The 24,919-nt window shown below is 41.7% G+C and overlaps 1 protein-coding gene and 1 non-coding gene across 2 annotated transcripts in view; one reads left to right on the top strand and one right to left on the bottom strand.

The window, feature by feature from the left end:
* The window catches only part of ARHGAP31 (Rho GTPase activating protein 31), a 115,515-nt gene that overhangs the window by 68,248 nt on the left and 22,348 nt on the right, over window positions 1–24,919 (top strand). The window contains exons 3-8 of the mRNA XM_043594238.1: window positions 345–489; window positions 13,371–13,453; window positions 14,402–14,509; window positions 15,648–15,790; window positions 20,226–20,427; window positions 22,475–22,599. Of these exons, the coding sequence (XP_043450173.1) occupies window positions 345–489; window positions 13,371–13,453; window positions 14,402–14,509; window positions 15,648–15,790; window positions 20,226–20,427; window positions 22,475–22,599 (806 nt within the window). The remainder of the gene's footprint in view (window positions 1–344; window positions 490–13,370; window positions 13,454–14,401; window positions 14,510–15,647; window positions 15,791–20,225; window positions 20,428–22,474; window positions 22,600–24,919) is intronic.
* LOC122492519 lies at window positions 19,250–19,391 on the bottom strand. Its single transcript, XR_006299693.1, has one exon. It is a non-coding gene; the product is annotated as a small nucleolar RNA SNORA42/SNORA80 family (small nucleolar RNA).

Consider the following 24,919-nt stretch of genomic DNA (forward strand, 5'->3'; position numbering starts at 1 on the left):
AAAATGTTGCAGAATTGAAATCTCAATAGGCTTTTTTGGCGGATTGTTTTCATATTTCCCCACTGTTCATAACTGAAACTGCAGACATAATGCGCTGAGAAATCCATTTGTAAATGGGCATTATGTTTTCCTAATGACAGCAGCTTTTACAGGGAAGATCCAGACCTGACTTGATAAGTCTTCCCATAACTTCCTTATGCCAGGAATAGAAGGTCATTTTGAATCGAGGTCAAAATGTAGTCAGATCAGCAGTTTAGGGTCTTTTTACCCCTAAGCAGTCAAGCGGCTGCTTACATAGAACACATGTTCCCGAGGTTGTTATGTCTCTGTCTGTGTTGTTTCAGGCAAGAGTTTGGCTCAGATCAATGTCCAGATCTGACAAGGGAAGTGTACCTCCAGGACATCCACTGTGTGGGCTCACTCTGCAAGCTGTACTTTAGGGAGCTGCCCAACCCCCTTCTGACTTATGAGCTCTATGAGAAATTCACGGTAAGTGTTTGGATTTCCATTATGGTTACTGAGTGGGACACGTGAATGGGCCAAGGAGAGTTTCAGCACTAAAATAACAATAATAATACTCACCAGATGGCTGGCACTGTCTTAGCCAGGTAATGGAAATAGGATGGTATAGGGAAGAAAGTAAGGTAGTGGGTCTATTGGCTAAATTTTTCCTTTCTTAAATTTTCAGAATCGTGGCTATTTGTTTCAAGAGCTGGATTAAAATTACTTCTATGTTTATTTAGCTGAATGTACCTCATAGTATAGGGGGAAAACTAAGAATGAGAGATGTGAAATGACTGGCCCAAGGTCACACAAAAGGACAGGAACCTGAGACTCCAGATGTACACTCACGGCTAGTTCATTTTTATCAGGCGACTTCTTCTGTATTTCTTTCGGGGGTTTGGGAATGAGGTGGGTGGGTAGAGAAGGGAGAGAGAACAAACCCAAGTCAAGAGAGAGATCAGAAAGCTGGAAAAATAAAATAATCTGGGAAATGCAGCCAAGAGGAAGTGCAGGCCTGTGAGTTGGATTGGTGAAAGATAGATGGACAGAACACCTAAACAGCAGCTCTATGGTTACCAGATAGGGGCACCTATAGGAAAAGTAGAAAGCATAAATGCTTACAGGATGTCTGTAGAGACAGCATTAAAAACTGGGCTTGAGCATTTGGCTGCAGGGATGGAGGTACAGAGTAAGTACAGTTGGATTTAACCAAGATTGAGGGTGTATTCAGCTAATAAAGGGGATGAGGAAGATGAGGGTATATACAAGAGAGTGACTGAAATAGTTGACCATGGAATTTTGTCTGGATAAGAAGGGAAGTGAGGCCTTAAGGCAGTGTGTAACAGTGAAAAAAATAGTATTGATGGATTATTGAGGTCAACAGACTGTTAGTATGAGGTGGTCAGAGGTGATGCTTGAAATTAAGATTTGTAGGAGTTGCAATTATGGGTAAGGACCAGATCTAGGCTCTAACATGGGCAGCAATCTTTCTCATGGCTCCTGTAATAAACTTCCTTTGAGCATATAAAATGTTCTTCAGTTCAAAATGATATAGGACTAAATGGATGCATTTTAAATGTTGAACTTGGACCATTAAAATGTATTTAAGAGTTTTCAATGATACAGAGAAACACTCATAATGATACCTGGAAAAGAACAGATACATAATTGTATATTAAAATGTGATTAAAGAAAAAGATGTTCAAAGGATTAACAGCCATTTATTTCAATAATGAGGTTATAGTTTTCCCTGCCTCTTTAGACTTTAACTTTCAAAATCTCATCTACTAAAAGGACATTAACTTTTTAATGAAAAAAAAATGAGGCCAAAACACAAAAAACTTGGGCTTAGCCGTTGACTACTGGGGAAGCCAACATATACCAGCTGATGTGAAGTGTCAGTGGTTTGTGGACCCTAAGAGAGCTAAGTGGACCTTGAGAACTAAGGCCAAAGCCACTCTGAGTGGCTAAGTCAAAAACAATGGCAGTCTCTGACCATCAAAATCACAGAGGAGTCTTTCCCAGGAACCAGGAAGAAAAGTTGTGGGTCTCATGTGAGTCTGCCAGATTATAATACCATCACCATATGTAATTATTTCCTCGTTTAAAAGTAATCATATTCAGGGGGTACCTGGGTAGCCCAGTTGGTTAAGCGTCCGACTCTTGATTTTGGCTCAGGTCACGATCTCATGATGAGTGAGTTCGAGCCCCGCATCGGGCTCTGTGCTGACAGTGCAGAGCCTGCTGGGTATTCTGTCTCTCTTCCTCTCTCTCTCTGTTTCTCCCCAGCTTGTGTTCTCTAGCTTTAAAAAAATTTAACAAAAATAAAAATAAAAGTAGTCATATTTGCTAAAAGACAGTTTGAAAATGGAGGAAAGTGGAAAGGAACCCTTCGTCCCCTCTTGTAAAGACCAAAAACAACTACGGTTAACATGTGGGTTTTTTTTTTCACTCTTACTCCTTGCACAGTGTTTTTGTTTTCCCAGATGAAAATAGAATTTTATTGCAAAAATGAAAGTAATGTAGAAACGTATAAAGGAGAAAGTAGAAATCCCTGGAAATCTCACACCCCAGGCATATCTGCAGCTAACATTTTAGGAGACATCATTACAGATTGCTCCCTCTCCCTCCCCTCTGACTCTTTCTCAAGCTCTCTCAATCTGTCTCTCTCTTTCACTCTCCCCACTTTCCCTTCTCAATACTATATATCACTGCTTTGCAGTGTTAAGTCAACAGTGTGTCCATCTTTCCGTACTGACAAATAGACACTTTTTACAGAGTATTCTCTCATATGCGCAGTGAATTTCTAAAGCCAGTTTCCTACTATGGACATTTAGACTTTTTGTTTATCAACACTTTGCTTTTACAAAACAACATATAATAAACATTTTTGTACATATATCTTTATCCTTTTGCCTGCTTATATCTTTAGGGAAAAAAATCATAGAATTAGATTTACTGAGTAAAAAGCTTTTATTTAAAATTTTGTTCAGGGGTGCCTGCGTGGCTCAGTCGGTTGAGCGTCTGACTTTGGCTCAGGTCATGATCTCGGGGTCTGTGAGATCGAGCCCCGCATCAGGCTCTGTGCTGACAGCTCAGAGCCTGGAGCCTGCTTTGGATTCTGTGTCTCCTTCTCTCTCTCTGCCCCTCCCCAACTCATGCTCTGTCTCTCTCTCTGTCAAAAATAAATAAACATTAAAAAAATAAAATAAAATAAAATAAAATAAAATAAAATAAAATAAAATAAAATAAAATTTTCTTGGGGCGCCTGGGTGGCTCAATCGATAAAGCCTCCGACTTCAGTTCAGGTCATGATCTCAATCTCATGGTCCATGAGTTTAAGCCCTGCATTGGGCTCTGTGCTGACAGCTCAGAGCCTGGAGCCTGCTTTGGATTCTGTGTCTCCCTTTCTGTCTGCCTCTCCTCCACTTACGCTCTGTTTTTCTCTCTCTCTCAAAAATAAATAAACATTAAAAAAAAAAGTTTATTACTGCAACACAGACTTTGGAGAAAGGCTTTTATTTTATTAACAGGAAAACATATTTTTCTCAATTGTGATAATTCCTGTTAGTGTTATCTGATAGGTCTCAAGGTATTTAAATGCTATTTGTCAATACCTAAACTATAAAAGTTACATTATTTATTTCATATAGTAATTCATAATCTTTTTTGAATCACAGATCCTTTGAGGGAAATGATGAAAGTTCTGGATCCAATTCTCAGAAAAATGCATATTCACACAAAATTGTGCCCAAAACTGCAAGTGATTCAGGCTTCAGATTAACAATTCTGAGTGTCTAGGAGCTACTCGTATCTTTAAATATATGTATATTTCTTAAACATATATAATATTTTATATATATATATAGATAGATAGATAGATAGATAGATATAGAGATATAGAGATATATATCTATATCTATCTCCTCGGCAACAACTTGAGTTTGAGTCTAGTTTATAGAAGAAATCACATTTTAATGTTATCATTTATTATAAATTAAGATTACAGTAAATAGAAGCTATTTAAACTTTATGATCTAACTAGTAGGGTTTCACTGATCTCTGGTGGATAATGTAATAACATAACAGAAAACACTAAACAAAGAGAATAACATTTTAGTAATGAGCAAATTTAGGATATATTAGGATTTGAGAAAACTTACTTTCATTTAGCATAATACACCAAATATCTATGAAGCAAGAGAATATATAAACAAAAGAAAAATCCAGTTTGCTTATTTAAGGATGCTTATTGGTTTGCTTAAGCTTATTGGATGCTTAATAAGGTTTGCTTATTTTAGGATGCTAACTAGTCTTCGACCCTTTGCTTAACTGTGACATTTGAACCTGTTTCATCACAGGGGCAAGGAAACATTTTTTCATTGTATCCTTTCATTCTGTCAAAAACATCCCCTAGGCATACCTGGGTGGCTCAGTTGGTTAAGCGTCCTGCTTCAGCTCAGGTCATGATCTTGTGGTTTCTGAGTTCGAGCCCCACACTGGGCTCTCTGCCAGTAGTGTGGAGCCCGCTCAGATCCTCTCCCTCTCTCTCTGCCACTGCCCGCCCCCCCAACAATAAACATTAACGATTTTTTTAAATCCCCTTATCTTCCATGGAAACATGGATTGTCTCAGCTCAGAAGCTGTCCTCAGAACTCTACCTTGACCATTGTGCCATGTGCTGCTGGTGTGAAAAAAAAAAAAAAAAGTTTAAAATTTTGTGATGTATTGCCAAATTGTTCTCCAGAGAGATAAGAATGGTCTTTTCCCTGCAGCCTCACCAACCAACACTGGATATTTTTAATTTGTTAAATTATTTGCAGTCTGAATCAACCAAAAATATATTTAATTTTTGTTTTAACTTGTGCATAAGACTTTATTGTTTGTTTTCTACATGGTTTTAATCCTCTTTTCAGTATAATAGTGCATCTTAGAATATGATAGAATAGAATATCATCATGTTAAAGAACAGAATGAGTCTAATTTATTTTAACTAAGTTTAATTTTATGATAGTTGGGGTATAGATAAGAATTCTTTTTTTAAATTTATTTTAATGTTTATTTATTTTTGAGAGAGAGAGAGAGAGAGAGAGAGAGAGAGAGAGAGAATGAGTGGGGGAGGGGCAGAGAGCAAGGGAGACACAGAATCTAAAGCAGGCTCCAGGCACAGAGCCCAACGTGGGGCTCAAACCCACAGACCATGATATGACCTGAGATGAAGTCAGACACTTAACCAACTAAGCCACACAGGTGCCCCAAATTCTTATCTGGAAACTTTAGATATACAGTTTCTTCATAAATCTTGCTTTTAGGCTCAGAACAAAATCTATATTTATCTCTTCTCACTTTCATTCCCTAACATTGCTAATCATTTTGTTCTCCCACAGTAACACAGTAATACCAAAGCAACATTATTGTCAACTTGTCATCATATTTCCAGGAAATCTTACATGGTATTGTTAGATCTAACATGGTATATAACATGGGAAATCTAACACTAAAAAATAAAATAAAAGTATTTTGCTGTGCAACTGACTTCGACATAGGTAGGACCTTAGTGAAGTTAACTATGTTGAAAAATTTATCACTTAACTAATTTCTTTGATCACAATAACAAATATGATGATATAAGCAAACCTTCTTCAGGAATATAGAAATAGCTCTGTTAACAGTGCCACAAATTCTTACAATGATTTATTTAAACCCACTTGCACGGCTAAAGTAGAATACTATGTCAATGGAATAATAGGACTAGAAAAATATTAATGAAATTATACTAATGGGCTTATTTATTGAGTGCTTACTACATGATAAACTTGATAAACTTATTAAAATGTTATACTTAATCTTCATAATAACTGTATGAAGTAGGTTTTATAGTCTCTTACAGATAAGAGAATTACAGATGAGCCTCAGAGACTCTCTTGTCTGGGTTTGTACAGCTAATAAATAGAAGGAAAGGTTTAATATTCTGTCTCAAAAGTACCATACTATTTTAAAATAAAGTTAACAACTCCTATATAGGCCCAAGCATTCAATAACTTAATATGAAGTAAAGAAAGCGTCCCAGAGTAACAAAGTAACAATTCAATCAATGGTGGTAGGAAAATTGACTATTAGGAAAGGAGGAAAGTCCAGTTACATTCTTACCATTTAGCAGATTTTAGGGTAAAGAAAGTCTTTCTAGGGGCGCCTGGGTGGCGCAGTCGGTTAAGCGTCCGACTTCAGCCAGGTCACGATCTCGCGGTCCGTGAGTTCGAGCCCCGCGTCAGGCTCTGGGCTGATGGCTCAGAGCCTGGAGCCTGTTTCTGATACTGTGTCTCCCTCTCTCTCTGCCCCTCCCCCGTTCATGCTCTGTCTCTCTCTGTCCCAAAAATAAATAAACGTTGAAAAAAAAAAAATTTAAAAAAAAAAAAAAGAAAGAAAGTCTTTCTAACAACAAAAGCAAAGGGAAAAAAGATCAGCAGAGACAAATGTAACAAACTAAACTACATATAAATTATTTTTCCTATGTAAAAAACACCTTAACAAAATTAAAAGGCAAATGGCCAACTATAAAAACCATCTACAGTAAAGATGATGGGAGATTAATATTCTTTAATTATATGGAATCCTACCTATTAATAAAGGGGAAAAAACCCATAAATAACCACATAACAAAAAAGTCACCCACTAAACAAATGAGTGAAGAACCTCAACAAACAATGCAGAGAAGAAATACAATTTTAAAAAAATTATAAATGGACCCGAAACTGATGTAACATTGTGTGTAACTGTGCTTCAATTAAAAAAAAAAAAGTCAGATGGGGCACCTGGATGGCTCAGTCAGTTAAGTGTCCCACCTTGGCTCGGGTAATGATCTTTTGGTCCTTGAGTTCAAGCCCCTCAGTGAGCTCTCTGCTGTCAGTGCAGAGCCTGCTTCAGATCTTCTGTCCCCCCCTCTCTCTGCCCCTCTCCTGCTCACACTTTCTCTTTCTCAAAAATAAATAAACATTTTTTAAAAGTCATATAGGTAGACAGTTTTGAAATGTAAAAAAAAAAAAAATTATTTATTTATGTATTTATGTATTTAAGTTTATTTATTTTTGAGAGGAGAGAGAGAAAGAAGGAGAAGGCCAGAGGGTGGGTGGGGGACAGAGCATCATAAGCAGGTTCTGGGCTAACAGCACAGAGCCTGATGTGGGGCTTGAACCCACAAACCGTGAGGTCATGACCTGAACCAAAGTCGGATGCTTAACCAACTGAGCCAACCTGATGCCCCTAAGAAATTTTTTTAATTAAAAAAAAATTATTAAATGTATTAGAAAAATATATTTGCATATTAAAGAAACAATTTTTTAACATTAGTATTTCATGCTGGTGATCCTGTGGTGACAGTGGCTCTTGTATGGTTTTTTATTGGAAGTGTGAACTGGCTGGATATCTCAGAAAGTCATTTGAAATTACTGTCAAGAATCCTAAAATGCTCATATTTTTAATATAGTAACTCTATTTCTAGAACTACATTCTAAGATAATAATCAGATGTGTACATAAATGATTGACTTGTAAATATTTCATTGCAATATTATAATACCAAAATTTGGGGAGTATCTGTGTAACAATAAGGGATGAGTTAAAATAAATGATAATAAATCTATTTTTAATCCTGGGTAGCCATGAAAAGTCTCATTTCTTTTTTTCTTTTTTTTAAGATTGCATTTCTTAAGCGTATTTATTGGCCACAATATAAAGTTAAATGGAGAAAAAAAAATAGTATATGCAAGTGAATAGGAAATGATGCCAGTATTCATGTTTGGTGCTGGGAAGTCCTGGCAGATTGCTTCTTTTATGTTTCACATGTGAGTAGGTTAACAGCAGTTAACATCTGTATGGTAGGATAGCAAGTGATAATTCCCTCATTGTTCATATTTTAATTTTTAATCGTGTATCAGTTTCCTATAGCTGCTGTAACAAATGACCACAAACTTAGTGGCTTAAACAACAGAAATTTGATCTCTCCCAGTTCTAGAGCCCAGAAGTCTGAAATTAGTTTCACTGAGCTGACATCAAGGTGTGTGCAGGGCTGTGCTCCTTCCAGGGAGCCTAGGGGAAACTGTTCCTCACCTCTCCCATCTTCTGTTCGCTTCTGGCACTCCTTGGCTTGTGGCCACATCACTCCCATCTCTGCCTCTGTGACTGCACTGCCCTCTTCTCTCTCTGGGTCAGATCTCCCTCTGCCTCCCTCTTATAAGAGTAGCTGTGATTGCATTTAGGGCCATTGAGATAATCCAGGATCATCTCATCTCAAAACCTTTCACTTAATCACATCTGCAAAGATTCCTTTCCCAAATAAAGTAACATTTATGGGTTCCAGAGATTAGGACCTGATATCTTTGGGAGCAATTGCTCAACCTACAACATTACATTTCCTTTGCATTGGAAAAAAAGTTCATTTTAGGAAAAATTCAGTCTTCACCAGATTGATTCAGGTAAAATTATCATGCCCAAAAGACAAGTTGCTGATTTGGGATTTTTAGAGAAGGCAGTTTGGGGAGGTGTTTAATTTTATACTGAATTTATATTGAAATAACTCTTTTGTGTATCGGTCTCCCTCATTCAATCCTAAGCTTCCTGAGGACAGAAACAGTGTTTATTGTGTTCATTATTATGTTTCCTTTCCCTGCTCTCCAGATGCTGGAAAGTGTTGTCACTGTTTACTTGGTAAATATTTGCTGACAGGTTTGCGGATCCACACATATTTGAAATGCCACTTGAGGTGGGGAACGAGTGTGTGGCAAAAGCCGACTGACCGTGAGCTCAAGATAGCTACAAAGGGGGACAGTGGCCAGCTGCCCTTGGTTTGCCTAGAACTCCCCCAGCTTTAACACTGGAAGTCCTGTGTCCCAGGAAACCCCTCAGTCCCAGACAAAGCAGGATCATGGGGAAATTGGAGATGGGCCAGGTCATGTAATTGTAGCCAGGGCCCAGGGGTACAAGAGCACCTGCCTCTGGAGGTCCCACACAGACCAGGTTCCACCACCACTGCTGACAAAACCCAAAGGCAGAGAGACAAGTGGTGGTGAAGCAAGAGAGGAATTATTTCAGAGAGGCCGACCCTGGGAAGACAGCAGCTCGTGGCTCAAAGACTGTCTCCAAAGTGCTGAGAATACTTTCAAGGTTTATAGAAGGAAAATGTGGGGCAAAGGTGGGTGGGTACAGGCACGTAGGTAGTAAAGGTCAAACCGATCCTTGTCCTGGGGTCAGTCACTCCCATCTTGCTGACTCAGGGCAGTCCTTATTGCTTGAGGGGCAGTTTCGTCCCCATCAGGGGATGCTTTGCCCGCAGGGTCTTTTTCCTGAGTTAAGAGATAAGCTGGAAAAAAGAAAATCAATTGAAAGTCTGAGGTCAGACGGAGGTAGTTGAAGTTCTCTTTCATAATCATGCTTGTTCCACGTGTGTGACAAAGATGGAAAGGTATAACGAGTGCCTGAAAGGACACACTGGTTGCCTCTGGAGACAACCTCTGAAGGTCTGTGCCTGGGAGGAAGACTTTATTCTGTATATTCGTTTGAATGCTTTCATTTTTAAAATCATGTGCATCCGGGCGCCTGGGTGGCTCAGTCAGGTGAGCATCTGACTTCTGCTCAGGTCATGATCTCGAGGTTCCTTAGCTTGAGCTCGAGTTGGGCTCTGACAGCTCAGAGCCTGCAGCCTGCTTAGTATTCTGTGTCTCCCTCTCTTTCTCTCTCTGCCCCTCCCCTGCACACACACACACACACACACACGCGCGCTCTCACTCTCTCAAAAATGAATAAACATTAAAATACTTTTAAAAATAAAATATTGCATGAATTACTTTTGAGTCTAATAGCTTAAAATATTTTAAGATAATAAAAACGGCTTTTTAATAATTTTTAAATAATTGATGGGGGCGCCTGGGTGGCGCAGTCGGTTAAGCGTCCGACTTCAGCCAGGTCACGATCTCGGGGTCTGTGAGTTTGAGCCCCGCGTCAGGCTCTGGGCTGATGGCTCGGAGCCTGGAGCCTGTTTCCGATTCTGTGTCTCCCTCTCTCTCTGCCCCTCCCCCGTTCATGCTCTGTCTCTCTCTGTCCCAAAAATAAATAAAAAACGTTGAAAAAAAAATAATTGATGGAAAATCAAGGGCAATACTGAGTTGCAGTTGGATTACAGTTGGAAGGATAGGCACGGGTTGTTTGTCCACCATGGTGACAGGGCTGCGAGGTAGCAGGACGTGAGCTATAAGTAAGGGTGCTGGTGGTGTTCAGGTAAACAGATAAAACAGGAGCAAGGGGCCCACCAGAAGGGAGAGAGTCTAGTCTTGGACGGAGTCCACAAAGGGCAGAGAAGCAGTCTTCTTGATACTGATTGGAAGAGAGCAAATAGTCACAGATTCATCTTTAGATCTTTTAAGATTTAATTGCTAGCCAGATTAGCTTGGCAAAAGTTGAGTGAAATTCTCTTTCAGGCAAAAAATTGGCATAGGCAGAGTTTTAACTCCCCTTCCCCAATTTCCCAGTGGTAGGTTCTGCTAGCCTAATGGGGAAACATAAAGAGTGCTAAAAACAAGTTTTCAAGGACTGGACCCTCCAGGAGAAACTACAGGATCTAGAGGGCTTCTGAATGGGATGGGGAGAGGCTGTGAACAATGAAAAATAAACAAGAACCCCAAATGGGACCTACAGGCATCAGGGGATGGGCCCGCCCAGCCTCTCAGAACAAAGATGACTAACAGCTTCCTAAAATATCAAAGAAACTTTCCATGAGGGCTGTTAAATTGACCTGCACCTTTATTCCCCAGACACAGGTTTAGGAGGGTGGGGGCACTTTACAAAGTTTGCTGGGGGGAAAAGAGACCTCCCCACCCCTCCCTCCCCCTTTGCAGGATAGAATGTGGGAGGACCCGTACTACAGTCCACAGTCCCTCCTTCCTCTGGAGCTTCTCTCCCTTGGCTTCCCTTATGAGGTTCTCCCTGCCTTGGGAGTCTGGGTCTTCTCCACAAATCTGTTTTCTAAATGACTTCTCAGAAAGAGCAGAGATGTCAAGGTGCTTACTCCAGGCCTCATTCTTGTTCCCACCCTCCACCTCCTCCATATCTCAAAAATTGAGGTTTACAACAGAGATCGTGTTTATGCTGGCTCTCTTCTCAGGCTTGCACACCCACCAGAAGATTGGAACACCTGTGACTGTGACCCTCCCGGACCCTCATTTCTCCCACCAATGCTCAGGAAACAAAATCTCAAGTTTTCCTATGTAGAGAATTTTGATTGCCTTTTAAAACAGTTGGTTTCTGTGTATGTTTTATTTCAATTAAATTAAGAGGGGAGAGCAGAGAAAAGAAGGGGGGAAGAAACCACTTGGTTGACAAAGCCCTGGCATGACGTTCAATAAATATGGAGGGAGTGCCTCCTGGGTGCCAGGCCCTGCTCCAGGCACACGGACTCATCACATCCCTGCACTTGTAGAGTTTATATCTAGCATGAGAGACTGACAATAAACAATAAACCTAATAAGTAAGTACATTATATTGTATAAGTAATGGTGGTGAATTCTGTGGGAAAAAAATGGAGACAAGTAAAGGAGTTGGGAGGTCCAGGCTGGCCCCAGTTAGGACTTCTTCTCTAATTTAGAACAGAACAGACCCAGCAAGTGTGACCTCAAATAGGGCGTGGCATAACAGAAAGTGCCCAGTAAAGTTAATTTCCTTCTACTTTTCTGTGCTTAAAACTTCTCACTACTGAGCATTTGAACTTCAGCCTTTATTCACAAGCACAAAATAACACCTAAAATCTGAATCGAGGTGAAGGATATAAGAAAACCACACCACACTTAGGAACTTATTTTTGGTTGTATTACAGGTGGCAATATTTATCAAATTAAAGAATGCATTTCCTGATTTTACTTTTTATTATATACAAATGTAATGCAAGTTTCTAGCACTGGGAGGAAACACAAGACTATGTAAGTTACATATGCCTGTGAATTCAGGGTCATAAGATTGACATGAGCTCAGGAGCCCCCTTTAAGGTGTATCTTGATCTCGGTGGGGGTACATGGGTATGTGCATATGAATGAATTCATGGAGCTCTAGCTTAAGATTTGTACATTTTTAATGTATGTAAAGTGTACCTCAGTAAAAAAAGAAAGATGTGATTACCATTGACCTTGCACTTAGCTACTGCTCCCATGCTTGAGCACTCAGCCACCGCACTGGAAGGGGCTGGGCACAGGCAGAACAGTTTCTCAGGACAAGGCACAGGGGCATCTGCTCAGGGATGCCTGCATTGTGCAGGAGTTCTGAACAAGCCTGTGATCACACTGCCTTAACTGATACCCTTGCCTCTCCTTGAGGGCCCTGGGTCGAGAGGAATGATGCAGGATGGCTGGGTCCAAGGACCCAGAGGGGGTCTCGCGGGACCAGCCAAGAGGGTCCTCGGCTTCTCACAGGGTGGAAATCAAACTCACAACGAAAGGAAGTGAGAGTAGAGTTTATCGAAGACATAGAGAGTGTAGATATGGAGAGAGTATCACAGAGACTCAGAAAGGAAAGAAGAGTGAATGTCATCTTTGCTTGGGGCCTGGGTTTTTGTTGAGGATGGTTGTCTAGTGCGTGTGTCTTCTCAGTAATCCAGGAACAAAGATAGGTGTTTAGGTGTTCTCCGTAAGTCACTTATGCCCTAGAGCCAGGGGCCTTGATGAGTCAGTGGTCTTGGAAAATGGTCGTGATGACCTCACCTGGTCACTCTTTAGATGTCATCTCTTATGCTGGAAGACTCCAAAGAGATCATTAACTCCTTGACCTTTGCAAGGAGAACATACATTACCTGTTCTATAAGGTATGTGTAAGGCGGGGGTGTAGGTCCTAGCAAGAACAGAAGCAGGAATAGGAACAAAGAAAAAAAAAACTCAGCTTTTTTCATGAGGTCCTTTCAGTTTCCCTGTCTCAGGAGAACAAAATACCCACACAGGAAACAACCAGAGAGTAAGTCTAGGCAAGACCATCAAGTCGCACCTGTCATCTCCACGTCTCTCTTTCCCTCTCCCAGTGTGAATCTCTGTCACTCTCTCTGCCACACCACACACCCAGCATTCTGCATCTTTACTAGATACCCAACAACATTCTGAGGACACACAGAGACCTAAACAATCCACATGTCCCCACTCGCACTCACTGTTAGATACTTCGCATCACGAACTGTCAGATTTTAGTTGTTTGTTTTTACTAGGAAAGCATGCTTCTTGGAAAGACGATCTCTAGGCCTAGTTGGGAGGCTGGAGTGCCAGAAACCTAAAGAAGGCCAGCAGACGCAGGTGGGTGGCCACCCTCTCAAGCACTCACTCGCCTACTTCATGTTGTTCTTCACAGGAGGCCGTGTCTCATTGCCCGGAAGAAGGCCAACTGGCCCGAATCCAAAATGTTATCCAGGAGCTTCCCCCATCCCATTACAGGTAAGAATCCTTGGTAAAAGAAGCCCACAGCCTCTCAAAGTGGTGTAATACCAAAGAAGCAGGCTGGCATCATAAAAGGGAAAAAGTTCAGCGGACAGTGACTTTCCTGCGGTATTTTGAGGTGGATGAGCAGGTCAGCTTTATCAGAGTGAGTTGGTGCCTGACCAGGGACACTGACAGGAAGGGGCAGCCCTCAGAGTCTCACAGGAAGTCGTTCTGGCCATACAAGCCAGCCTCACTGGCTGTGATAGCCTAAGTTCTTACCCAGATTCATAGTATACACAAATCTATGGAAACCAGGATGATTTTTAAATAGGGTTTGGCTGTACCTTTTGAACTTTTGGCGGACTGATCCCTCTATTTGCTCATCAGTACCACCCCTCACATCAGCTCACCCTTCCATTTTGTTTTCACTGTTTAGCCCCTCATCTAACCACCTTTCCCAATGTTCTCTGAGCCTCTTTTACAAGGGGACAGATTTTGATGTGGGATAAGAAAGAACTTCCTATAATAACAGATGTTATTCACCCACGAGGTCAGCTCTCTAACAAGAACCAAGTTACCTGTAGCTGGAGTAATTACAGAAGGGGCAGAGATAAGAGCCGGTTTCAAGATTATGTGGCGGCAATGGCGACCTGCGTAAAAGGAAGCCAAGGGAGCCACTGATATCTCTCGGGCTCTGGGTGCTGTGATTCCCGGGTCTGTCTCTGGCTCTCCAAGGGCCTGAGCTGACTTCTGACAAAACCATTCCCCTTCTGCACCCTCGGCCAGCATGCCTAGGACAAAGAAGATTATTTCCATCAATCTTGTTACCTTCCTGATATTCCTCCAAAATTCATGAGATAGAAATATTTAGACTCTCTTAAATCCAAACCCAGTCGTCAGGTTTTGCACAGGCACTGAAGTTTCTTATTTTGTTAAAAAAATTTTTTAAATGACCCATTACAGGACCTTGGAATACCTGATTCGACACCTCGCCCACATTGCCTCCTTCAGCAGCAAGACCAACATGCATGCCAGGAACCTGGCCCTGGTGTGGGCACCAAACCTGCTCAGGTAGCCACCACAACCTCACCTTCTCATCACCCCAGTGGGCTCAAGGCAGCCCAACAACTGAAACGAAGACTGTATTCTCCAACACTGAAGCTACTGGAAGACAAACCTGTAGCTAAGTGGTCATGTGTAACACATGTAAATTAAAGATGTTTTTAGGGGTGCCTGGGTGGCTCAGTCAGTTAAGCATACAACTCTTGGTTTTCGGCTCAGGCCATGATCTCACAGTTTGTGGGCTGGAGCCCCTCCTAGGGCTCCGCACTGACAGTGCAGGGCCTGCTTGGGATTCTCTCTGTCTCCCTCTCTCTCTGCCCCTCCCCTGCTCTCACTGTCTCTCTCAAAATAAATAAATACACTTAAAAAAAAAAAAAAAAAAAGGTGATTTTCACAGCCTGAGCTCTTTGCTTGCTAACCTGGAAACTCTGGGTTCCAAAGGCGTTTTCTGGCTATAATCAGGATGTGGCTAAAGTTAAGGGTCTGTATATTATAATTTCTTGAAAAGGCCTTTCTTGTCTTTGGGGCTTATTGGCTTTTGTTGGTTTTGGTGGGGTCACAGCTTCATGTGGCTTCATAAATGATGACCTGCCCCATAGCACAATTGGATGGGGGTGGAAGGAGATCCTGTGAAGAAAAAAATATATTCCTGCATATTCAGTAATACAGTGTTTATAGTCTAGCAATGTATGATACATGGTATACATGGTAACTGTTTTTAAATTTGTTCATGGAGTGCCTGGGTGGCTCAGTCAGTAAAGCATCCCAACTTCGGCTCACTTCATGATCTCATGGTTCATGGGTTGGAGCCCTGTGTCGGGCTCTGTGTTGACAACTCAGAGCTTGGAGCCTGCTTGAGATTCTGTGACTCCCTCTCTCTCTCTACCCCTCCCCTGCTCTCTCTCTCTCTCTCTCTCAAAAATAAACATTAAAAAAATTTTTTTTAAATAAGTTTGTTCATTGTGTTAGGCCTTACAGACTTTGTAGAGTCCTTTTAATAGGTCTTACATAGTTAAAATAATCTAGAGATGAACGAAGCGTATACATTTAGGAGATGGGGCTTGTACAAAAGACCCACTGGCTCCCCTTACTTGCTTTCAGTTATGGGGCAGACTTGCTCACTGAGTGTCTTTCGTCCATTGTTTAGGTCCAAAGAGATCGAAGCCACTGGTTGCAATGGAGATGCTGCTTTCCTTGCAGTTCGGGTCCAGCAGGTGGTGATTGAGTTCATACTGAATCATGTGGATCAAATCTTTAACAACGGCACTCCTGGGTCTTTGGAGAACAATGGTAATGGCTCCGTCTGGCAGACTCACCACCAGGCCATCCTTCTTCCTTGCCTTAGTCATGGGACCCAATAATAAGTTAGGCTTCTAGCTCCGAGTGTTGGCTGTGTACGTGTGTGACTGCTCTGTGTGTCAGTGTCTGGGGTTCGTGCATACATGTACATTTGTCTGTGTGCAGCAAGATGTGTCTGTGGGTGGCTGTAGCGTGTTTCTGGTCAGCTGCATACCTGGCCTATCCCATGAATGCAGCATGCAGCACTGGATCTCCCATTGGTTTTAGTTAGTTATTAAACCCTTTGGGTTATTATCTACAGGCAACATTCCTCCCTTTTAACTATTATATTTCAAATTTAATTTCAATGTGGTATTTTGGAAGATACTTCTGCCTTCATCTTGGAGTTTTTGAGTTAAGAGGCAGCATGTTCATACTCGTGTGTATATTCAGAATGTGTTCCCTTCATAAGCATTTATTGAGTGCTTACTTTATTCTTCCCTGCACCAGGCACTAGGCTTACAAAACTGAGTGTGTACTTGTGGGCATGCGTAGGCAGAGTAGTTAGCATCAATCTCTGTAGCTATGTTGGTGAAAAAGACAGCTATTTTAGGCTGGGTGTGATAAGATGCAAGAATATGATTTCCTATAGCTCTCATAATGACATAATGAACCCTAGGGATGGATTGGTTTATGTTGCTTGAACTCCTGTGAGCCAAATTTGTAAAACTAAAAAATCTAGATCAAGAAGCCTGTGACCACCACTTGTGTGAGTTTTCCAACATTAGCATACATCACGATCACCTGGAGGGAGGGCTGTTAAAGCACAGTTTACTGGACCTCATCCCCAGAATTTCTGATTCAGTATGTCTGGAATGCTGCTGAGAATTTGTACTTGTAGTGAGTTTTCAGGTGATGGTGCTGCTGCTGGTCAGGGCCACACTTGGAGAATCCGTGGTATATGAGAACCCTATCTGCAAAATATTTGTGTTAGCTGATTAAAGCATTCTTTTCTAGTTCAGCTAATGTATTTGGAGAAAACAAGTACAACCATCAGAATAATCAATGGCAGTTAACATCAAATTTTAATTCCTGGTATAATTGTTCCCATCCCCACCCTGTCCTCTATGTGGTTTATAAACCTTTCTTAAAAAAATTTTTTTTATTGAGATAAAATCCACATAGCATAAAATTCACAATTTTAATCATTTTAAAGTATACAATTCAGTGGTTTTTAGTGTATTCACAGAATTGTGCAACTGTCACCACCATTAATTTCAGAACATTGCATCACTCCAAAAAGAAACCCCATACACATTAAGCAGTCTCTGCACATTTTGCTCTCCCCCGAGACCCTGGCGATCATGAGTCTACTTTCTATTTCTAGGGATTTGCCTCTTCTGGACATTTTATATAAATGGAGTCATACAACATGTGGTCTTTTGTAACTGACTTCTTTCACTTAGCATATGTTCTCTAAGGTTCTTCCATATTTTTGCATGTATCAGTATTTCATCCCTTTTTAAGGATGAATAATATATATCCCACTGTATGCATATACATTTTGTTTATCCATTCATCAGTTGAGGCCATTTGGGTTGTTTCCACTTTTTGGTTATTATGAATAATGCTGCTGTGAACATTTATGTACAAGTTTTTGTGCGAACACATGTTTCCAATTGGTTATATTCTTAGGAGTGGCTAATGTTTCCTTCATCTTTACTTTAAATCTCCCATTATTGTAAGCTATATAAATCCTTTTTGAAAGTAGGTGAGAATATGCATTCATCCATCCTTTTGAATCAACCAATAAATTATTGGGGACTTATGATCTCTGAGGAGGTGATCTTTGAACTGAGACCTTATGACAAAAGGAACCAGTCATGTGAGGACCTGTGGGATGAATGTTCCAAACACAAAGGACAGAGAGTCTAAAAGCTCTGAAGTGGAAAGGGGCTCATAGTAGTACAGAAAAGTAGGTCAGTGTGACTAGAGCCAATGTGGTCTCCAAAGTGGGGTGCCCCACCCGAGGGGACACCAAAGACCAAGATACTGAACTACAGGTGTTGGAAGAAACCATTAGAATTTCTTTCTCATTTCTTTATATTGTATACTTTGTAATTTCTATGATTTTGTATATTTTCTGTTATATATAACACTAATACAGTAGTATAAATGTATAGTTTATAATGGGAGTATACATTTAAAAATTTTTACTGCATATTTTTGTAGCCCACTGGGTCAGTGGGCAAAGAGGACAGGGAAAGCAGATGGAAGGTCCTTGTAGGTCAAGCTAGGAGTTTCGTTTGTTCTCAGTGCCATGGGAAAGCATTTGAGGATTTTGAGCAGGGAGTGCAGGGTCTGAGCATTCCGATTGCTGTGTGAAGGAGAGACTGAAAAGCAGCAAGTCTGGAAGCAGAGAGACCAGTTAAGAAGCAATGGCAGAAATCAGATGGGCAATCATGGTGGCCTGGACTAGCATGTTAGCAATGGAAAGAAGGAAGGTGTGGCTGGATTCAAAGTACATTTTGAAGGTAGAGTTTTCAGACTTGCTTTTTGACTTGATGTAGGAGGAGGTGGTGCATCAAAGAAAGGAATGAATGAAAAATAACTACTCCAGGTTTCAGCTTACACAGCTGGATGGTCCATGGTGCCACTTACTGACTTGGCAATGATAGTAGGGGTACCAGTTTAGAGGTGAAGAGCAGAAATTACAAGCTTTGTTATGAAATGTGAGGTTAGAGATGCCTGTTAAACATCTAAGCAGAGACAATGAGTAGGCCTTAGGACACTGCAGCCTGAAACTAGGGAGAGAGTGGTTACTAAACCAACTGAGGTCTCCTGGCCCTGCAGTGTGGGTTCTTCCCGTTGATCCAGTTGCTCCTGGAGTGATTTCATTTTTTAAGTAAATAAGTAATTAACAAATCAGAAATAATCTAGAAAGCAAATATTGAGAGCATATAAAATTCAAATATTTTAACCTCCTTTGGATTAAGTTGGAAAATGGTTAAAGTTGGAAACTTTACTGAGAAGTTTTTGGGCTCATGGATTTACTTACTTGAAGCCCCGCTGAATGACTGTCATGCTCTCCTGCCTGGGAAAACCCCAGTGTCACACACTCTGTTTTCTACAAGGCCCTTTATCAGTGGTTTTATTTCCCTCCACTCAGAGAGGGTCATGTTCTGCAATGAGAAAGAGTGCTGTCAAGGTGCTTTCTGAAAATTATGTGAGCCTTATACCAAAAAAGATTGCTTAGTTTCAGTTGGTGCAAGTTATCTTTGAGTCTCTTCACACCTTCTGAAGTTATAGAAAACTGGCAGGGTTGCCAAAGGCTAAATAGAGGCCAACTTAGATCTCTGCTTTTTTTACTTAGACCAAGATTTCTCAATCTTGGCACTGTTGACAATTGGTGCTGGATAGTTCTTTGTTTGTTTTATGTTTGTTTTTCTTTTTTTTTTTTTTTTGTTCCCACATTAGACAGCACCCTTCAGTGCTCACAGGCCAGGCCACCAGTGAGGAGGCTGGGCAATGGTTTGGGGTTGCACACTCCTCTGGCATGTGTACACTATGAGAGGCCCACAGATAAGGACCTGCCGTCAATGCATCACCATGCACTGGTGCTGGAGAGTTCTTGTTGTAGGGCTGTGCTGTGCACTGTAGGATGCCATCCTTGGCCTCTACCCACTAGATGCCAGTAGTACTCCTACACATGCTTATGGCAACCAAAAATGTTTTTAGACATTGCCAAATGTCCCTGGGGAAGTGGGGTGGGAATGGCAAAATTGCCCCAAGTTGAGAACCAATGACTTGGGGAAAAGAGATGACTCTGGACACCATCGATCTCTCATTATGACTTCCATTTCTTAAAAAACAAAAAACAAAAAATAAAAAAACACCAAACCAAAAACAAACAAAACACAGAAAGAAAAGATTAGCTTGCATGCACTTAAGACCACTGAGTAGTGAGTAAAAAGCCACCTATCTTTTAGGGAATAGATATAAATAAACCTTAGTGATCTAGGGAAAGTATAGGCTCCCACGTTAAATTGCCTTGGAGTGTGTGTTGTACAGCTGCAGAGAGCAGGAACAGTCTCCGCCTTGTTCTAGCTGAGCAAGGCTACCTCTATGGTTGGACATAAAATTCCCACCTGGTCAGAGGACTAGGCAGGAAGTGTTCAATAAATGTTTGTCACATGAATGAATGAATGTATGGTCCCTCTCTGAAAAGTGCAAGAAATATAGGTTACCTCCTGAAGCCCTGTGTGCCAGCTGGCTGTCTGGCCATGAGGTTGTTAGTTTCCTATGTACAGCCTCTGCCCTAAATCCCCCAAAACTCCAGAAGCCCCCTGCCAGGAAGTCAGGAATGGAGGGGCTGTGGATGGGAAATCTGGCTAGACCTGATGCACAGGACTCCTTCCATAACTGAGGTCTTGTCTTTTCTGTATAGAAAACCCGCCAATCATGAAGAGCCTGACCTTGCCAGCCCTCTCCTTGCCCATGAAGCTGGTGAGCCTGGAGGAAGCTCAGGCTCGGAGCCTGGCTACTAACCATCCTGCTCGGAAAGAAAGGAGGGAGAATAGCTTGCCTGAAATTGTCCCTCCTTCCATGGGCACCCTCTTCCACACAGTTCTTGAGTTACCAGACAACAAGTAAGCAGCATTCTCTTAAATTCTGGGAAACATCTGGGTGGAGGGGGATAGAGGAGGAAGTTATATAGTCTCAGAGCTACAGTGGCAGCATGGGTTGGGGGTACTGGCTGGGTTGGGATGTAATGGAACATTCCAGAGGAAGAAAAGGGAGCTGTCTCCACAGCTCTTTTTCACCAGTGATTGATGTCTTCACTCACTGTCCCTAAGTTATCAAGACCTGCTCTCCCACCAGACATCCTTAAGTACCATGACAGGGATGGGACTCATAGGGGTCAAGGATCATGGCTGAAATCCCTTACTCCTTAGTTTAGATAAAACAGTCTTGATATTTTCAGAAGGAAGTTTGCTAAAATAAAAAACTTGACCCCCTGCCCCCATCCTTCACCTCCAGGTGACATTATAAAAACTATAGAGATGAATGGAGGATAAGCTAACAAATAATACCACTCTAGACTGAGAGCTCTGGGCATGCAGCACCTGGGGACACATATTCCTGGCTTCTGTTCCTTCTTCCATGCCTGTCAGAACCCACCTTGCCCTCCCAAACCAAACTGAATATCATTTTTATTCATAGGATATTTTCTTTCTTCATTGCTTCCTCTGTTGTAACCCTGGTCTCCACACATCCCTCCTCCCCTCTCCCCTTCACACCCCACTATAAATAGGAGGCAGTGAATGAAGCAGGAGTTCTAAACTTTAGGCAGACAATAGGTGGAGGGGCTGAAAGGCAAACTTTCACTGGAGATGGTCATCCTCAATGTTTGGTCAGTAGAAAGAGGCGTGAAAATAGACACCTCAGACTTCTTGTCAGTGTCATCCCCAAGATGGCGGGGCTGCTTCCCATTAGGGAGGGAGAAAGTGCTACCATATTACACAGCAGTAGGGGCACTTCTCACAATGCATGTTATGGGAATGGTACACCTAGAACTCACCTGGCAAGAAACCCTTCCATTTCCTAAAATGCATTGATCATGCTCTGTCTGGACCAAGCCCCAGTATTTGCTCCCTAAATCCCTGGAAAATAAGACTTCCACCCAGGGATCAGGAAGAAGAGTACCTCAGAAGGACCCTCAAGTGCATTTCCTCTGTGCCTTAACTACATAAGGGGCACCCCATACCCCAAGGTATGTGACCCTATAAAATACATCCTAGACCAAGTGCTTGAAAAAAAAACTAGGCCAGATCCAAAAGAAACCACCAAGTGCTGCAGATCTATCTCTGATTGATTGTAAAAACATATTGGGCTTGACATCTGGATGTTCTATGAGAACCTTATGGAGAAAGGGTCCTTTGTGGAACCCACAAGTTGTAGGGTTTCATCAGGAAACTTTATGAAATCTGATAGTTGGGCAAACCAGAGCAGGGCAAAGTCTCTGTGGTGACCTCTGGTGGCATCAGGCTCTCCAGACCCAGTCTAGACCTCTCCTTTTCATGGCTTCTTGAGGCAGCCTGGTGAGAGGCATCAGGGAAATGAGTGAAGCCAGAGACACACTAATTACCCTCTGCCTTTCTCTGCAGTGATCTTTGACTACACCCGGCAGCCTCTAACTCTCACAGGCCAGTCTCTTTTCCAAGTCACTTTCTCCTTCACCCCCTTTACAGTCCACAGAAGTCTTCACCAGCTCTTTCCTCACCTGTGGATGACCTAGCAGTATGGCCCAAGTGCAGCACTGAGCTCTGTGGTCTTTAATGTTTACTCCTGAAAAAAAAATAGGTGTCTTTGAAAACCCAGGACTGCACTGCTTACCAGAATCCCCAGAACTGTGTGCTTGCTTGTGACCTCTGAGTCTCTGATGCATCCCTGCCTCTGTCTGCCCTCCCCCCTGCCTTTATAGCACACCTTTGCCCCTTCCCCTGGGGAGCATGAAAGCCTAACTTGGTCATCCAGGGCATCCCCAGACAGGGCCAGACTCAGGCTCAGACTGGATTTTAGAGAGGGATTTCCAGAAATGTCAGAACATGACTGGGCTATTCCTTCTCAATTTAAAGGTCCCACTGAAATGACCAGTTACCAAACTAATGCTGTCTTATGGCTTGGCTCTTTTAGAAGAAAGCTCTCCAGTAAATCAAAGAAATGGAAATCAATATTTAACCTGGGACGTTCTGGATCAGACTCCAAATCAAAGCTGAGTAGAAATGGGAGTGTATTTGTGAGAGGGCAGAGGCTCTCAGGTAAGAATCAATAGCAGTTATGTTTTATGAGATATATATTGTCTTAGAAAAACTCAGTTGAGTCTTCTCTCCTGCATAGGGAAAACCCCAGTTCTACCCTACTGTTCCCCTCCTGTGTGTCTCCTCACTACCCACACAGCACTTCACTTCTGACACTTCTGGTCACCAAATGTGTGGAGGTTTTTCCTCACAACAAGCAATTTTCTGCTACACCAACTGCGTGTCCTACAATGTAACTCAATTCTGACACTGTCTATCCAGAGACAGCATCAGATCCCACAGGTTAAGGGCTCAATCCCACAAGACTGCCTCCCACCCAGCACATTCTCACACTTCAGGTGCCAGTTACAAGCCTAGATTGTCTGCTGTGCTTCTGACGTACTGCTATAGATTGGAGGTTCAAAAGACCCCCTCCTTGATTTGATTCACTTGCTAGAGTGGCTCGCAGAACTCGGGGAAACACTTCATTACATTGACCAGTTTATTAAAGGGTATGATAAAGGATACAGATGAACAGCCAGTTGAAGAGATACATAAGGTGAGGTCTGGGAGAGTCCTGAGCACAGGAGTGTCTGTCTCCTCCATAGAGTTGGGGTGCATCACCCCACTGGCGTGGATGTGTTTGCCCATCTGGAGACTCTCTGAACCCTGTATAATTGGGAATTTATGGACTCTTCATCACATAGGCATATTTGATCATTAATTCCATTTTCAGCCCTTCTCCCCTCTCAAGAGAATGAGGGGAAGGGCTGAAAGTTCCAAGCTTCTAATCATGGCTTGGTCTTTCTGGTGACCAGCCCTCATCCAGGAGCCATCCAGGAACCCATCCAGAGTGCCCTCATTAAAACAAAAGACACTCCTATGACCCAGGGAGTTACAAGGGTTTTAGCAGCCCTGTGCTCCTAAACTAGGGACAGAGATCAATATATGTTGTCTATTTTATAAATAAGTATTCATCATAGATATGTATGTGTATATATAATTTTTTCCTAGCTCTGCTTCTTAGGTCTTTGGTTTGGCCATGTCAACCTCACTAGACCTGAAACATAAAGATTAACTAGGCAGTCTTTTTTAAAAAAAATAATAATTTTAGATTTACAAAAAAGTTGCAGAAATAGTAGACAGAGAACCTTTGTACCCTTTATGCAGCTGCTTCTGATGTTAACCATAATATAATGAGCCAAGCCAGAAAATTAACATCAATATAATCCTACTAAATAATTTACAGACCTTATTCATAATTGACCAGCCGTCCAACTAATGTCCTTTTTTGGGTCCAGGAATGCATGTTGCATTCAGTTGCCATGCCTCCTTAATTGCCTCCAGTCTAGGACATTTTCTCAGTGTTTCTGACCATGACACTTTGGAAGAGTACAGCCATTTATTTTGTAGAATATACCACCTCAGGCTGGATTTGTCTGATGTTTCCTCATGATTCAGTTGAGGTTGTGAATGTTGTGCCTGTCTCAGCGGGTCACGTCAGGAGGCATATGATGTCAATATCTTATTGCTGGTGATGTTAACTTTGATCTTGGTTAAAGTACCATCTACAAAATTTTGTTACTATTTTTTCCTTTCCAATGAACAAGTAGGTTGTAGGAGATATTTTGAGACAATGCAAATATCCTGTTTCTCATCATACTTTCATTCCTGAATTTTAGCATCCATCAATGATTCTTGCCTGCAAAATTACTGTTATTACAACAGTTATTACTGTGGTGTTTGCCAAATGGTCATTTTCTGTTTCCATCACTCTGTCTACATTTATTAATTGAAATGTGCTATAAGGAAGATCTGTCCCTTCTCCCCTCTGACTCATGCCAGGGTTATAAATTTTAAATGAGAGTGTTGCCTTGTGGGAATTATATCTGAATAATGAATAGGAATTGATATAGGAAAGAACTGAGGGAATCAGGGGTGCCTGGGTGGCTCAGTAGGTTAGGCATCCGAGCATCCAATTGTTGATCTCGGCTTAGGTCATGATCTCACAGTTTGTGAGTTTGAGCCCTATGTAGGATCTGCACTGATGGCTCCGATTCTGCTGGGATTCTGTCTCTCCCTTTCTCTGCCCCTCCCCCACTCGTGTTCCCTCTCTCCCTCTCTCTCTCTCTCTCTCACTAAATAAATAAATAAATAAACTTAAAAAAAATAAAGAAATGAGGGAATCACTGTGCAATGGGGAATGTAACCAATCCAGCTGAATACTGTGTCAGAAAGGGAAGTCCAAAGAAATCTGCCACAATGACCTTTGGTGTGATAGATTGAAAGTCTGATTTTTTTTTTTTAAATGAAGGAAGTAGTTATGAAAACAAATTGTAAA

The sequence above is a fragment of the Prionailurus bengalensis genome, chromosome C2 (genome assembly GCF_016509475.1).
Source record: "Prionailurus bengalensis isolate Pbe53 chromosome C2, Fcat_Pben_1.1_paternal_pri, whole genome shotgun sequence".
NCBI classification, from domain to species: domain Eukaryota; kingdom Metazoa; phylum Chordata; class Mammalia; order Carnivora; family Felidae; genus Prionailurus; species Prionailurus bengalensis.